Genomic DNA, 16,269 nt, shown 5'->3' with positions numbered 1-16,269 from the left:
TTTATTTAATTTGAATTTTGTTTAAAAAATTCAAATAATTTTTAAAATATTTGAGGTATAATAAAGAAGCACATTACACACAAATATGCATGAAATCTTCGTTGCTTTTAACCATAACCCGAAAAAAAAAAGGGTTGGGTTGAGTTACCAATCCAACAACCCGAAGTTTTGAGTTAGGTCAAAAAAAAATCCGTCAACCCAACCCAACCCAACCCAACCGAGACCATGTACACCCCTATAAGACAATCCTCGGTTTATTTATAATACTTTAAGTCACGTTTTTGTATGGAGCATAATCGTAGTTAGTTAGAGTCTCTACCAATAAATAAATTAAAAGGGTATATTGGTAAATATATCAATGATCCCAATTGTCGACCTTCTTTCTTTGTGAGTTTCGAGAATACACCGTTTCTAGAATAAGTCGTTAGAACCAATAGGTCTAAAAATCAGACGTGGGATAATAAGCTCATGAACTTAGGTTTACTTCACTGTCGAGTAACGAAATAAGACTTCTATCTCCGAGTTTAACTCATATGTAACTCAGCTTCTTTTTAGAAGCATTGTCAAACCAAACTTCAGGGGTTTGGTTGATTATATCGTTTCTAGTGGATGGCAGACCGGCTCCCACATTAAGTAAGAAGGGGAGCAGTAAAAGCAACGGAAAGAATTACTCGGATACCAGTAAGCGTGACTTATTTAGGTGGGAGCACCGACTCTCTAGATAACACAACGCTCCGAGGACCCTTGTTCAAAAAGTCCAATAGAGGGTTACTAGAAATAACAAAACTATAGCTCGATTAATTTTTGGTATATACCTTTAATCCAATGTTGGCTTCTCATGGTTGGGCCTGTGACAAACGGGTTTGGGCCAGATGGGCCCAAATCCTGAAGATTAGGTCCATATTTAAAAAATGTCGAAATTGGCCTGAAATTTACTAAAAAGTCATGACTCAATTACCTTTTTGCCCTCTTAAATGTATCATAATATTTACCTACAAAAAAAAAATATTACCGTTTTTTAAATTATGGCCTATAAATTTTATTTTATTTTTATTTCCGAAAAGGAGAATATTTTTTTATTTGAAAAAAATAAAATTATATGAATAAATTAATCCACGACATTATTATTAGGGCACACGTGTGTTTTTCTTTTTCTTTTAAATAAAATAAATGTTTTTTTTTAAATTGATGTGCTTGCCAGGTGGCAAATCCAGTGGCTATAGGTCCAATGCCAGACTTTTTCTTTTTCATAAAGCTATAATAAAAAAATAAATAAAAAATAAAAAAAGTGAAGTAGTTATTTAGAATTAATTATTTTTTATTTTCAATAAAATTTTAAAAATAGTTATTGCCGTTATTTTAATTATGGTTAATTTTGGAAATATGTGTGCTTTTTTCCCATAAAATTATAATAATTATTTAATAAAAATTGACCAATTTAATAGATAAAAATTCAGAAATTAAACTTGTAAATAAAATTATTAATTTTATTTCGAAACTTTGACTTAATTTTAATATTTTAGATTAAGTTATATTCATATTCTCGGGGTCTAAATTATAAAATACAAAAGTATAGGGACTGATATTTAAATAAATTAGTTAGGTGGGGCGATTTTTAATTATAATTATTTAAAAAAATTATAGGGGCAAATTCGTAATTTGATTTTAGCTTATTTAAAAAAATAATTAAACCCGCGAAACAAGAATGGAACAGTCCAGTGCTCAGCTCCTTGCATCTTCCATGTTCGTCTTTGTCAAGAACTTGCGGCGCCCTCTGTTCCCCGTTTTTCTCACCGGTTTCCAACCACTGCATCTTCTTCTTCTTCTTCTTTTTAGAGTCGTATTTGTTCTTGTTTCTCTTTCGTTTAAGTTTCGTGTCTGAAAGCAATGGAAAGTGGCCACTCTTACTGACTTTCCTTGGGTTTTCTGAAGTATTTTTGAGGCGCGACAAGCGGTGTGAAGTCAGAATCCTAGAGGTTTTTGTTGCCAGGTTTTGAATATTCCTCTTGCTTTTTATGTGGCGTCCAGCCATGTTTATCTGTTTGATTTGAACTTTGGTACTGCTTCTGTTGCCTTTAAGGTTTTGATTTTGCTGCAATTTTGTTATGGCTTGAAGTTGAACCTAGAATGTTATGTTAGTAAGAGGTTAGTTTAGAGGTGTGAAAGAAGACAATGGCGGATAAGAAAGGGACGGAACAAGTTGTTTTACGGATTTTGGATGGCGAAGAAGGAGTCGATGCAAGGAATGATCTCACTAATGGCTCTGTTGCTTCTGTTCCTGATTTTGAGCCAAAAGAAACTCGGAGTGTTAGGTGCGCAATCCCGCAATCCGTGGTTGAGAGCTCTCCTTCACACGAGATTTCCAGAATGAGTTCATTGAAACCTCCAAAAATTCCTGTATCGGCAGTTCGGCGCCCATCATTTGCTCGATCTTCATTTTCGAAACCGAAATCAAGGCTAATAGAGCCGCCTTGTCCTGATGGTGCAAGTTTGACGGAAGAAAATGCTCAAGCAAAATCAGCATCTGGTTCACCATTCTCTAGCTCTCCGAAGAGGGACTCACCAGCTAATATAGCCACTGCGACTAGTCCTAAAGAATCTTTGAAGTCTGCTCCGATAACTCCTAGAACACCATTGGTTGGATCTACTGGAAGTGAGGAGGAAGATGATGAAGAAGTCTACAAAACTGCAGAACTGAAAGTGAAAGAAAAATCAAGGAAGAAATTGAAAAGAGCAGTTTTAATTGAATGGATTGCATTTTTGTGCATAACAGCGTGTTTAATTTCCAGCTTAACAATAGACAAGTTGCTGACTAAAGAGATCTGGGGATTAGAACTGTGGAAATGGTGTGTTTTGGTATTAGTTATTTTCTGTGGTCGTTTATTTTCACAATGGTTTATCAATTGTCTGGTTTTCTTGATTGAAAGAAATTTTCTACTTAAGAGAAAGGTTCTTTATTTTGTCTATGGGCTGAGGAAGAGTGTTATAGTTCTTATTTGGCTGGCTTTGGTTCTTCTAGCGTGGGGTCTATTATTTGATCAAAGCATCAAAAGATCTAAGAAAGTCAATGAGATTCTGAATTATGTTACACGAGCTCTTGCTGCTTCGCTAATTGGAGCAGGGTTATGGCTGGTGAAAACTTTGTTGGTGAAGATACTAGCTGCTTCTTTTCAATGCACTCGGTTCTTCGATCGGATTCAAGAATCAATCTTCCATCAATATATCTTGCGCACTCTATCAGGACCTCCACTGATGGAGATGGCCGAGAGGGTTGGGAGAGTGGCAAGCTCAGGGCAATTGAGCTTCAGGCATTTGAAGAAAGAAAGAGATGGTGGGAATGAGGGGAAGGAAGAAGTGATTGATGTGGATAAACTCAAAAAGATGAAGCAAGAAAAAGTGTCTGCTTGGACCATGAGAGGGCTGATCAATGTTATAAGGAGTTCAGGGCTGTCCACCATCTCTAATACAATAGAGAATTTTAAAGAGGAAGAGGGTGAGCAAAAAGACAAGGAGATTAACAGTGAATGGGAAGCAAGTGCTGCAGCTTACCAGATTTTCAGGAACGTTGCGAAACCTGGTAGCAAGTGAGAATTTGATCTCGAGTTTCCTTCTGCATGATATTCAAAGAATTTTGTTAACTAATGCTTTTAATTCGTGCCTGGTTAGGTATATTGATGAAGAGGACCTCTTTCGTTTTATGAACAAGGAGGAAATTGATAATGTGCTGCCATTGTTTGAAGGAGGGGTTGAAACTGGGAAGATAAAGCGAAAAACCCTTAAGAATTGGCTGGTAAATCTTTAGCATTTATGTTTTTGTTCAGAATAACTGAGGTCCTGTATTCAAATGCACAATTCTAAGCAAACCACTAACAAACCTGGTCCTTAGAAATGTATTTTTGATGTTGTAGGTGAACGTTTATATCGAACGGAAGTCGCTAGCCCACTCATTGAACGACACCAAAACTGCCATAGAGGAGCTAAACAGGCTTGCTTCTGCATTTGTACTGATTGTTATTGTCATTGTATGGCTACTTCTGATGGGTTTCTTGACCACACAAGTACTTGTCTTCATTTCATCACAGCTTCTACTGGTGGTTTTCATGTTTGGTAACACTGCCAAAACTATATTCGAAGCAATCATATTCGTATTCGTGATGCATCCATTTGACGTGGGGGATCGGTGTGTTGTAGATGGTGTGCAGGTAACTTTCTCAACTCAGAATTTCTTGGATTCCATTGAAGCAACCTCACCTGGTTTAATACTAACTTGCAGATGATTGTTGAAGAAATGAACATTTTAACCACAATTTTCTTGAGATATGACAATGAGAAGATCTTCTATCCAAATTCTGTTCTGGCCACCAAACCCATCAGTAACTTCTACAGGAGCCCCGAAATGAGTGATTCGATCGACTTTTCGGTTGACTTTTCCACATCAATTGAAAGCATTGGAGCCCTAAAAGCAAGAATAAAATCGTAAGTTTCATTCAGTTTCTCTATGCTAGTTGGTCAACTACAAGAAAGAACCAAGCCTTGTGATTGAAAGCTCTTTATAAAGCATCTGCCAAAACAACATTTCAAATGGCTGATTCTTTTTTCAATCCTATTTAGTTGCTTTTGCTTGACATAAAAGAATTGTTTCTCAGATATCTTGAAAGCAAGCCTCAGTTCTGGCGGCCGAACCACAGCGTGATCGTGAAGGAGATCGAGAATGTCAACAAGATGAAACTGAGTCTATACATCAATCACACCATAAACTTTCAGAACTATGGTGACCGGAGCAGTCGCAGATCGGATCTAGTTTTGGAGCTAAAGAAAATTTTCGAAGATCTGGGCATCAAGTATCATCTGCTACCTCAAGAAGTCCAGCTCAACTATGTGAGTGCAGTAGCACCCATGGTTTCGACAACCTCGCGGAGATGAAGGTTCGTTCTTTCCGCTCAATTGTTCACTTTCTTACGAAAAACTCTCAAATACAGTGGCTGACTATATCATGTCCTGTTGATTCAGTGGCTTTCATGAGAACAAGAGGGGTAGAGAAGATGTAGTTTATGATTTGAGCTGCTGCATCTCAGTAAGGAAAAGGAATTGTAAAACGTTAGTTAGTTGTTCTAAACAAATTTTGAATATTATTTTTGGACATCAAGAGGATGGATTACTAAATGAATTGCACTTTCTTTCTTCATCTTCAACCCATTGGGGACTTTTGTGGTTGAAACTGTTACATTACAGACAAATATCATTTTTCATACTCCAAAAATGAACTAAAACTTAAAAATTGTTAGAATAACACATCTCTCCACAATGGGATGATATTGTCCACGTCCACTTTGAACTTAAGCTCTCGTAGCTTTGCTTTGAGCTTCCTCAAAATGGCTCATTCCAATAAAGAGAGTATTCTTGTCTATAAATGCATGATCATTTCCAAAAGACTTTCTATCCTTCAACAAAAAAAATAATAGTTTAAATTACAGTTTATTATTTACATTTTTTTATTTTTTCTATTTGATATTTTTAAAAGGAAATTTAAGAAACTAAATTGGTAATTTAATCTAAAATAAAACTATAAAAAAAAAAAAAAGAGAGAGAAAAAAGTAATATCTAATCAATGGCTTCCACTTTAAAGACAAAGATAAAACATAAAAACGAGGAATAGGATAAGGCTATCCGCCAATAAGGCATAAAGAAGTTGCCACGTCGGATAGAGATGAAGATTTCGAGCTCTCCCAAAATCTCCCCAATTTCCGCCTCTCCACCGCTTTTCTACTTCCGAAACCAAAATCCCCAATTCCGGAAATTCGCAGAGCTTTCGAATCATATCAATGGCTTCCACTTCTACAGTGTCACTGGCCCTGCCATTGACTTCCGCCACCCACAAGAGACTTTCCAACCACGCCTTCTTCAATCCATTGCCAGCTTCTTCTTCTTCAAGGTCTCGCAAGGCCATCGCCGGCGTGCCGACATCTAACGGGAGGCTCGTCGCAGTCCGATCGTCATTGAAGAAGGCCATCACTGGACTAACCGCCGCCGCTCTGACGGCGTCAATGGTGATTCCGGAGGTTGCAGAGGCTGCAGGACCAGGAGTCTCCCCGTCGCTGAAGAACTTCTTGCTCAGCATTGCTGCCGGTGGAACAGTGGTGGTGGCCATATTGGGGGCTGTGATAGGCGTCTCCAACTTCGATCCGGTCAAGCGTGGTTGAGTTGTAATTCTTTGTTTCTGCCTTAATCTTCATCCTTCATTTTTTGCTGCAAGCTGCTAAAAGTAATAAATGTATGGATTTAAACATTTTAACTTCTTTCACCTATAATTTTCTTCATTTCCCCTCTCTCACTTGTTCAATAGTCCATTCATCCATGGCGCTTTCATTATACATACATACATATACATACATAACATATACATACATAATATATATATATATATATAGACACACATTAAAACTACATTAGAAGTAAAGAACTATATATATATACACACACACATTAAAACTACATTAGAAGTAAAGAACCTATTGAAGTTTAAGAACTCGATCGATAGGACTTCTATTTAAGAATAAAAGCTTCACAACTCTTCATGACGAGGGAATGTAAACCAAATTTCAGAAGTAATTTACTACTCATATAAGAGATGAGAAGGAAATTAATACTATTATTAACCGGGACAAAGAAATTTAACTTCGGATAAAAGTTCAGATGAGAAGAACTTAAGTTTGGAAGACAAGCAACTAAAATAACATTAAATTTAAATCAGAAAGCTACTAGGGAAGAACGCGATGTTTTGAAGGAAAAGGGCTACAAACATTTCCAAATAGCATCAATCAAAAATTTGAATTCTAATATGTAGAGAAATGAAGAATCAACCCACTTCATGAATTACATTCAAACAAAATCAAAACAACTTTTTTCGAATAAACGAAAAAGTACATCCAAGAGTAGGAGAAAATTGAAGTGATTTGCTAATTTGCATCAAGAGAGGGCCAACTATTCAGTTTTTGAGTTTGATATCAACTTGGAAGAAACTGATCTCTACAACATTCTAAGAACATCAAAAGTGCAGACAGGCATTTGAAGAAATGTGTTTGTGACAACTTCTACAAGAAAGAAGAACGTGATTTTCCAACCTTCCAAACTGTAGAGGATGCAAAGTTCATGTTGTCATCTTCCGACACAAAATTGGTTTTAGAAATAACCAATTTGCTTTTATGGATGACTGAAATANAAAAAAAAAAAAAAAGGAAGGGATTTCCAGTTCAAGGGCAGATACATTAGAGATGTGTTCGTGCATCCTCTACTTGAAAAATGGAAGGGATTTCCAGTCTTTCAAAATGAATAGAGGATGCACAATTCATGTTGTCATCTTCCGACACAAATTTGGCATAGTAGTATCCTATTTGCTTTATAGATGACAAAAGTATATTGCCTCATGATTGATTACATAGAACATTAAAAAGTCTGTAAAGGATTAAGAAATTGTGGGATTCCAAACCGTGGACATGTATCCCCCATGTGTTACGCAGTGAAAACAAAATAGTTTCACAAAGGATAATAGTACGGAGGAACTCCATTTCGTCATCCTCAGACACAGCGTTGATATAATATAACCAACCTGCTGTAAAGATGACAATATTGAACCAAAAATAGTAACAAACAAACCTTCGGCCATGCTCCATTTTAACACCAAAGCATCTTGTTTACAAGAACAGAACAATCATTGAAAAAAAATAGTTACAAGAATATTCAGTGCACGAAAACGATACATATATGTAAGACGTCAAGGCAATCGATTGCAAGCAGTGATCAACCATAGCATATATTAACTAATTTGGTAGATTTACCTAATCAACTTCAATGAGATTAAGAAATCTTTATGATTACTTGCAGCACCAATTCGAGTGGAAAACTGTGTAAAATAAAATCTCAATGCATAGTAAAAAATAGCTACCTCTTCAGAGTGATAATAACATGAACGTATGCAAAAAGATCACGCAAGAGACATTAAACCTCTCCCTCGTAATCCAATTCCTAAACATTATAATATACGATCCTGACTGTTCTTTATCCTTCTAAAACAGAACAAAGAAATCGAAATAGCCATGGGACGTTGGGGAAGAAACAACGCTCTCGTCTTCACAAACATTATACTAAGTTAATTTGGTTCACACGATAATATCCAAACTCCGTAGAAACTCCAAAAATCATCGTAATAACTCAAAAACAATAAAGTAAGACTCAACAATTCATCTATGAATAAAGATTGATAAAAGTTAGAGAGCGAGAGAGCAGAACAGTGAACGAGAACTGAGTGTCGCTTTGTTCTTCCTCGCGTCGCCGTGGTTTCGCGACATTTAAGAAAAGGACGGGGATTAGAAAAATTATTGCAGAAATGAGAAGATGGCCGCCATTGTCAAGATGGAGAAGGAGGGTTTTGGAATTACAGAAACCCTAATTTCGGTGGAGGATTATGGCGCAAATTGGGTTTTTATAGGAATAAGGGAACAACGTCTCAGGGGCGTTTTAGGGTTTTCACCTTATTTTATTTGAAAAATAGCCCAATTCAAAATCTAATTATAAATCCTTTTGGCGCTCTTTAATGTTCTGAAGGCGCCAAAAAGATACAATTTGTATCGAAAAATAGCCTAATTCCTTCCCGTTTTACCCCTATCAACAAACCTTAAATTTTTTTAAATGTAACTAAATATACGATCTCCTAAAATCTTGAAATTAATTTTTTTTTCTCAATTTTTTTATTAAAAAAATTAGTCCAATCTTAATTAAATATTTAAAAATAAATAAATATATTTTCATGAACTCACTTTTACTTTTATTAATAGCAATATTTTGAATAAATGTTATGAGCAACCTGAACCAATCGAACCCAGAAAAAATATAGTTGGGTTAGGTTTAAAAAATGTCGATCACTTGTCACAATCGCACTCTTGTGACAACGGATTTGCGATTGTGCAGTACTCACTTTCCAACGACAAGTGAGCTAAGCCAATTATTCTTCCGTCGCCTACTGCCAAGCGACATATGTTCGAGCCTCTGGCCTCGGTTTTTAGAAAACGAGGGCAGAGAGAGATTTTGAAAGAGACGTTATATAAGCAAGCAATAGAGTAACAACAACTACTCACAGTATATAAGTTTTGGTAGGGAGAAGTTGACCCATCTCAACGAACACCCTTAACAAAATAGTCTTACCCAATTATAAGAATTCACATATTAAGTCACAAATTTCCAAAGAACAACGTTTAAGCCGGTGAGGAAAGTAACGCAATACATTGGCCTAACAGTATCAAGACACGTTAAAAACAAAACAAAAGAAACTTAAGAAGAATAGCTTCATTCATGACGATGTTCTATAAAATTTTGACAAGCAAGTACCGTAAAGTTATATGGTTGTCTCGTAAACCTAGTTCCGTTAGACCTAACTTCGAATTATTATTAATTAATTAATATGATAGGTCATTTGAAAGGCACGTGGGTGGATTATTATTGTTATGATTAAAATATTCCAACAGCCATAGGCATAGTAGAACTCAAATAATTCAAACAAATATCCCTTTTTTTCAATCTCTTTCCCAACCACTTTCCTGGGAATATTTTTGTAACCCTTTCTTTACCATTCTATTTTAGAACGAACATCAATGCCAATAAATGTTCAATTAAGGGAACAATGTAGAAACCGAAAAGTTCGATCCAATTGGGTTAGTCCCATTGGTCTTGTCGTTTTAAGTATAAAGCACAATTCTAATCGTTCGGTTCGATTTTAACCTATCTTAAGTTTGATTATTGGGTTCATCCCTGATTTTCCGTCAGATAAATAAAGTTGCAGAATCTTAACTTATCGACGTTTGTCAATCAGAGCATAGTTCAATAGATAAGACACTAATTACTATCTCAAACGTCGAGTAATCGATCCTCGACTCCGCAATAACTATGATTTTTTTTTTTTGTTGAACATCGGATGAGAACGATTCTTGAAAAGTTCAAATCAGAGTCATTTTTTCATAGTAGACACATTTAAAATCATGAGGCTAACAACGATGCCTAACGAGTCAAAGCAAACAATATCTACTAGTTGTTACAACTGGTACAAATCTAAACTTATTGACATTCGACAATTCAAGCATAGCTCAATAGATAAGACATTAATTACTATCTCAAGCATCGAGTATTCGTGCCTCACCTCCACAATAACTAAACTAAAAAATTTATTGGTTTTTTTTTTTTTGTTGAACATCGATGAGAACAACTCTTGAGAAGTTCAATTTAGAGTCGGGTTTTTTTACCCCTTAAATTAGTTATCTCCCTAGTAGACACATTTAAAACCATATCGCTGTTAAGTAAAACAGACAATATCTACTAGCTGCTACAACTTGTACAAATCTAAACTTTTTGACATTCGTCCATTCGAGCATAGCTCAATAGATAAGACACTAATTACTATCTCAAACGTCGAATATTCGTTCCTCACATCCACAATAACTAANTTTGGTTTTTTTTTTTTTTTTTTGTTGAACATTGATGAGAACAACTCTTGAGAAGTTCAAATCAGAGTCATTTTTTCACCCTAGTAGACACATTTAAAACTACGGGCCTAACAACAATACCTAACGAGTCAAAGCAGACAATATCTACTAGCTGTTACAACTTGCACAAATCTAAACTCATTGATAATCATCAATTCGAGCATAGCTCAATAGATAAGCCACTAATTACTATATCAAAAGTCAATAATTCAGTCATCACCTCACGAATCGTTGAGTTCAAAACATTGAAAAGCATCCAACTTCTTCGACTAAAGTAAGAAAGGTATAGTTAGATCTCTCAACTACACAACAAACATCATGAGAACAATTTATACTATTTGAAACAATAAAATCAAGTTCATATGAAAAGGGTCCACCAGAAAAAGGAAGAAAAAGACCAATGAAAAAGATAAAGAAGGAAATGAGAAGGTTGAGGAATCAAATCATTATCAAGCAAGTTTTGTAAGCTAAGAGAGAAAAAAGAAAGAGTGGCTGAGGAATTTGAGCTCATTTCTAACCCACAAAACAGGCCCCTTCTCTTAAGGCACTTTGTCTTCTAGTTCAGAATGGCTTTGGATGTTTTCATATCTCTCTGTCTCTTTAAATCTCAGTGTTTTGTTTGAAGTCCCCAAAGAATGCTATAATTTGCAAAGCAAACCCCAAAAACAAGAGTCAAAAAAGCAAATGATCCTCTTCATTGTGATGGAGAATCAAACAGAAAGCCTCTGTAATAAGCTCAATCATGGACAGTAAAGATCATTTACAGTAAACTTTCTGAAGAGAAAAGCAACAGAAGAGATATGAGTTCATAGCTTTCATAGAAGAAGACCCAAAACAGTAACCTATGAGAGTTCATAGCTTTCATGGAAGGGAAATTTGAAGCAGAAAGGTAAAAGGAAGATGAGATTATGGCCCAAATGATCCTTATTTCTTGTTTCATGTTAAAGGGTGAGTGAAAAACTAAAACAGGAAATAAGATTCTTTCAGGAACAAGGCATGGAATCAGATGAGAATTTGATGCTTAATTTCGTCAAGAAGATCCATAGTTAGGGCAGAATAGAAATTGAATACAGAATCAGGACAATTATTTTCTCTAAGCAACCCAGAAGAGTGATGATCAAGAACTAAGTAAAGCTAGATAGTTAAATCATACAAGAAAGTTACAGAGAATCTATGGATATACTAGTTTTTTTTTTTTTTTTTTTTTCTTGATTTCCTTTGTTTTTTTGACAGAGACGAGAAAAGCCTTTTCTCCTCTCCCACACGCCAAAGAATGGAGAAGATGAATTTTGTGGGTTAGGCAGCCCTGTTTCTCTTTTGGCCTGCTTTTCCATCTGATTTCAAAGCTCCACTGGAATCACCTTCTGAAGAAACTTCCATGGATCTAGTGAAGGAACATGAAAGATCAGCATATAAGTCCACAACCCTCCTGATATTGTTGTTTAATTCTCGGATCAGACCCACATTTCTGTTAAGATTATCAGGGATCTTTGATTCATGATTCTGGTTTATCTCGCTGATGAGCAGCTTGTTTTGATCCAAGATGTTTTGAACTTGAACAAAATTCTTCTGAAATGTCTGTAAAATCTTGGTATCAATCTGTGCACTACTCCCAAGCCCTGAAAATGTGTCGCCCTCCATGCTTTTACAGATCAGGATTCTATCAAATCAGAACCTTCTCTGCATCAGAACATGGAAGAACAATGGGAAGAAGAAGAAGAAGAAGAAGCAGAAGAAGAAAACCATGAGGAAAAGAAAACGACTGTTCTTGGTAATTCATAAATCTCTGCCTAACTGAGAACCCATAAATGTGAAGAAACATTTGGTAATTTTTTCTTTCTTTTTTGCTGTTAATTTAAGCACATGAGACAAGAACTGTAGAAAGGAATCATGACCTCCACGTTCCAGTTTTGAAACAGAAGAATCAGATAACAAAGAAGGAGGTTTTTAAGTATAATTTTTTTAATTGATGTATGATGAGATTGGGGAAAAAGCAGAAGCATTTCCATAAAAGGGAACCTTTTTTAATGTGCTCAGAGGACACCCACCCAAGGCTCAGAGTTCCAAACAGGCATCCCAAAGACCCAAAAAAACCAGTCAATGATGCAGAAATATGAGCCCATGAGGGCACCTCAATAGAGACAGCATTATTAATCCTCTCAAATGCATACTACTCAACCTATAAACTCATCTACGCATTAAAATAATGCAAAATCTCAATTCGCACAACAAACATCTTGAGATTAGGAAGGATTCTCGTCTCCGAATTCCAGAATCCTTCCCCAACCATCACAAATCCTTAATCCAGAAGCCAGAAACTTCAAATTGAACCACGAATTCCATAAAATCTAACCAAATCAGTTCCTATCAGAGAGTATACAGAATCAAAAACCTCCAACACAAGGCAGATAGATAAAATCAAGATCATTATCTAACAGAAACGCAACCGACGCATCAAACTCAAAAAGGAAACTCCCAAATCCACAAGTAAAAATCGAAAACAGAAAGAACTAAACAGATTAATTATGAATTGCTTTCGTAATCGTACACGAAGCATCAGTTAGCAAAAGAGATTCAGAAAAGATAAAAATAGTTAGTACCTTGAACATCTGGAGCATTATATTCGGAGAGAAGAAGACACACGGATTGAAATGAGAAGACCTCACAAAAGAAGAAGGTCCCAAGGACGAGGAGCAGTATAAAGATGAAGAAAAAGGGGGAAAACAAAATCAAAATACACAGAAATCCAAAGAACAATGGAAAGAACAAACAAAAAAAAAGGGATCGCCGCTTCAATCGAATCTCCCGAACAGGCCCCCTTCTGAATCCTTGAGAATTACAATAGAAAAAAAAGGCTTTAGAGAGAGAAACTGAAAGAGGGAAAGTGAGAGAAACAGAAAGAGAGAGGAATATATAGGATTTGACAGTCACGCTCCAACCCCAAAAAAAAAAAAAAACTAATTTCTTTTTTATAAATATAGATCCATCCTCATTCCACGGAGGAGTTCGAGAAAAAAAAATGTTTAAAAGAATTGATAGTCACTGTCGATGGGATCTAGATGGCAAGATGAGATGCGACGTTGTATTAAAAGACCTTGGCCCGAGCAGAGCCAAGGTCGAGCCAAATGACTTGGCCTAGTGTAGATGCAAGTCAGATGTGTCGCAGACGATTGAACATGCACGCGCAAGCGGCATGTGTTGTTGAACAATTTTGGATTCCGCACAAGCGATGTTAAATTGGCGAAGACAAACCTCGCCTAAGGTTCGACGAAGCCACGGAGCGAAAAATATATATGGGGCGTAATTCCCCTCAAGGCTAATCGTGAGCGTGTCCAGATTCACGACGCCGTAAAAAATGTAGAATCGTGAGTGTATCAAGATCACCCCGACACACAGTTGACAAAGTATTTTTAATAATTTAAAACAAATTTTAATAATAAGAAAATTACAATTAAAATGGTAAATTAAAAGCATTTTGACAATTTCATACAATATCTTATTTATTCGAAAAAAAAAATAATAGTGAGATTTAGAACTCAAAAAGGGAAAATAAAAAGAAAAACGTATCCACGTGTTTATATATATATATATTTATTTATTTATTTATTGCAGTTTGATTCGGGGGGTTGGAGCTACAATCCAGTGTGTTTCGCTCAGATGCAAATCTGGGTGTGTCCACGTGGAAATTAATAAGAAGGAGGGTATAATATTAAAATATCTGACAAAGCAGAACGTGGGGCCCACGGTAAAAAGAGTTTGGAAAGCACTTTAAAATGCTCCCATGTAATTTCCTTGGAATTTGTATTCTGAATTATTGAATATATATATATATATTTATTTATTTATTTATTATTATTATTATTATTTAAATAATTTTCATGAATTTAATTGGAAGGGAGGCGGATATTAATTATTCGATGGGACGTATCGAGTTATTGTCTTTTTATTTATTTATTTATTTATTTATTTATTATTATTATTATTATTATTATTTTGTCTAAATTTATATGAGCTACGGCTTGGTTGGTGCTTTACTTTTTCATCTTTAATCAATTATTATTATTTACTTCAAAATAAAAATAATTTATATGTTATTATTATTATTATTCTTTTAAAAATTTCTTAATTTGACTAAAAAATTATGAAAATAAAATCATATTTAAAAAATTAAATAAAAACTCACAAATTATAATATATTCTTCATTTTAATTTTTTTTAGGATGTAAAAATTATCGTTAAAAATATTATTTTATAATAATTTAAAAATATATTTAATTTTAAACTAATTAATTGATTTGTTTGACCAATTAAATCCATTAGGAAATAAACTAATGTTTTATCAATAATCATGTGGATTAGACTTAGATTTTAACGACGCTAATCGTGTTTATCATCTACCCATGCGAAATTTCTTGGAAATTTGTTAACTTTAATAAATAAATAAATAAATATATATATATATATATATATATTGGTTGTTGAAGATTCAATGTCTCGGGTCAACGATGTCATTTTTATTAATTAGTACATATTAGCATGAATGTACGAACATAGTTCAACTAATTTAGATAAACATCTGTTTTTCAGATTTGGTTGTCAGTTGTTATTTTATTATTATTATTATTTATTTATTTTTAATCCACGATATATGTTATATATCAAACATTTATAAGTTACGACACATTATTAATATATTTTACAAATGTCATATATTTTTATGTTAATAACAATCTTGAAAGTCGGGTAAGATAAGATAACCCTATTTTTTGGTTGGTTGGGTTGACCCGACAAAAAAATGTCAACTCATGAACTAATTACAATTTTTTTATTTTTAAAAAATTCAACCAAACTCAAATAGAAAAAAATCTAATTAAGACCAAAAAAGAAATATACATTAATTAAAAAATGGTAAAAATGGAAGGGAAAAAAAAACTTATCCAACCAATATCTTAAATTCATAATTATTTAATTATTTAAAGTTCGTGAGAAAAAAAAAATATAGAGAATAAATTAAATTATATATTCGTTCAAAGATAAATTATTCTGGAATCTTCCTGATGCAAAGCAAAAAATAAAAAAATAAAAAAGCCAGAGAAAATCAGCAAAAAAAAAGAATCGGAATATAAATATGAGAAATTTAATTGCATCACGCCAGCATTTTTCCTTTTTTTTTTTTTCTTTTTTTGTTTTAACATTATATATATTATTATTATTATTCGTTTTTTTTTTCTTATCTTTTGGAGTGAAATTTCGTAAATGCCCTTGATTTTACTTAGATAAATCTCCACGTCGTATTAATCATAAAATTTAAACTTTATCCATATAAATCATACGTAAATTATTGGCATAATTAACAGTTTATATATATATATATATATTGGTATAGTTTATAGATTTAGTTTTAATGAGTATTTCTTAAAAAAAAAAAAAATTGTTAATAAATTAAATTACAATTTCAATTCTTCAAATTTTGAGATTTGTATATTTCATTTTTAAATTAAAAAAAAAAATCTTTAATATTTCAATTTGGTGTGATAAATTCATAATGAATTAAACAATTTTTAAAATTCTATTTATATAAATTTAAAATTCATAAGAATAATGCATGAACTTATTAGTTAATAAATAATAATTAATAAGATTAATTTTTTTTATTTAACTATTGTTTAGATAAAATGTATTAATTTATCCATTAAATGCTAAAAACAAAGAGTCAATTCTCCATGACAATGATACATTG

The 16,269-nt window shown here is 33.9% G+C and overlaps 3 protein-coding genes across 5 annotated transcripts; 2 read left to right on the top strand and 1 right to left on the bottom strand.

Annotated features, from left to right (window-relative positions):
* The first annotated feature begins 1,728 nt into the window (after positions 1-1,728).
* LOC111779746 (mechanosensitive ion channel protein 10-like) lies at positions 1,729-5,183 on the top strand. The gene is made up of 6 exons (XM_023659869.1): positions 1,729-3,584; positions 3,667-3,790; positions 3,909-4,202; positions 4,274-4,476; positions 4,647-4,925; positions 5,011-5,183. The coding sequence occupies exons 1-5, from the start codon at positions 2,173-2,175 to the stop codon at positions 4,921-4,923; spliced, it is 2,310 nt and encodes a 769-aa protein (XP_023515637.1). The 5' UTR covers positions 1,729-2,172; the 3' UTR covers positions 4,924-4,925; positions 5,011-5,183.
* A 580-nt stretch (positions 5,184-5,763) lies between these two features.
* LOC111780616 lies at positions 5,764-6,803 on the top strand. Its single transcript, XM_023661057.1, has 2 exons — positions 5,764-6,211; positions 6,293-6,803. The coding sequence occupies exon 1, from the start codon at positions 5,823-5,825 to the stop codon at positions 6,198-6,200; it is 378 nt and encodes a 125-aa protein (XP_023516825.1). The 5' UTR covers positions 5,764-5,822; the 3' UTR covers positions 6,201-6,211; positions 6,293-6,803.
* A 4,728-nt stretch (positions 6,804-11,531) lies between these two features.
* On the bottom strand, positions 11,532-13,430 carry LOC111780667 (protein ELF4-LIKE 4-like). 3 transcript variants are annotated; one of them, XM_023661135.1, is made up of 2 exons: positions 13,130-13,430; positions 11,532-12,189 (listed from the first exon to the last, which is right to left on the bottom strand). In XM_023661135.1, the coding sequence occupies exon 2, from the start codon at positions 12,168-12,170 to the stop codon at positions 11,826-11,828; it is 345 nt and encodes a 114-aa protein (XP_023516903.1). In that variant the 5' UTR covers positions 12,171-12,189; positions 13,130-13,430; the 3' UTR covers positions 11,532-11,825. The 3 variants fall into 3 exon arrangements, with proteins under 3 accessions (XP_023516903.1, XP_023516902.1, XP_023516901.1); XM_023661134.1 differs by having other exon boundaries at positions 11,532-12,204; positions 13,130-13,424; XM_023661133.1 differs by having other exon boundaries at positions 11,532-12,209; positions 13,130-13,421.
* Between the last annotated feature and the right edge of the window lie 2,839 nt (positions 13,431-16,269).

This window comes from Cucurbita pepo, chromosome LG18 (genome assembly GCF_002806865.2).
Source record: "Cucurbita pepo subsp. pepo cultivar mu-cu-16 chromosome LG18, ASM280686v2, whole genome shotgun sequence".
Lineage (NCBI taxonomy): Eukaryota > Viridiplantae > Streptophyta > Magnoliopsida > Cucurbitales > Cucurbitaceae > Cucurbita > Cucurbita pepo.
Note: the sequence above shows the minus strand (reverse complement) of the source record. Positions and strands in the feature narration are given on the sequence as shown.

Bases quoted from the DNA above. Each gene is read 5' to 3' on its own strand.
- LOC111779746 (XM_023659869.1), top strand. From the start codon at position 2,173: ATGGCGGATAAGAAAGGGACGGAACAAGTTGTTTTACGGATTTTGGAT. The intron at 3,585-3,666 runs GTGAGAATTTGA...GTGCCTGGTTAG, and splicing joins GTTGCGAAACCTGGTAGCAA to GTATATTGATGAAGAGGACC. The intron at 3,791-3,908 runs GTAAATCTTTAG...TTGATGTTGTAG, and splicing joins AAACCCTTAAGAATTGGCTG to GTGAACGTTTATATCGAACG.
- LOC111780616 (XM_023661057.1), top strand. From the start codon at position 5,823: ATGGCTTCCACTTCTACAGTGTCACTGGCCCTGCCATTGACTTCCGCC.
- LOC111780667 (XM_023661135.1), bottom strand. From the start codon at position 12,170: ATGGAGGGCGACACATTTTCAGGGCTTGGGAGTAGTGCACAGATTGAT.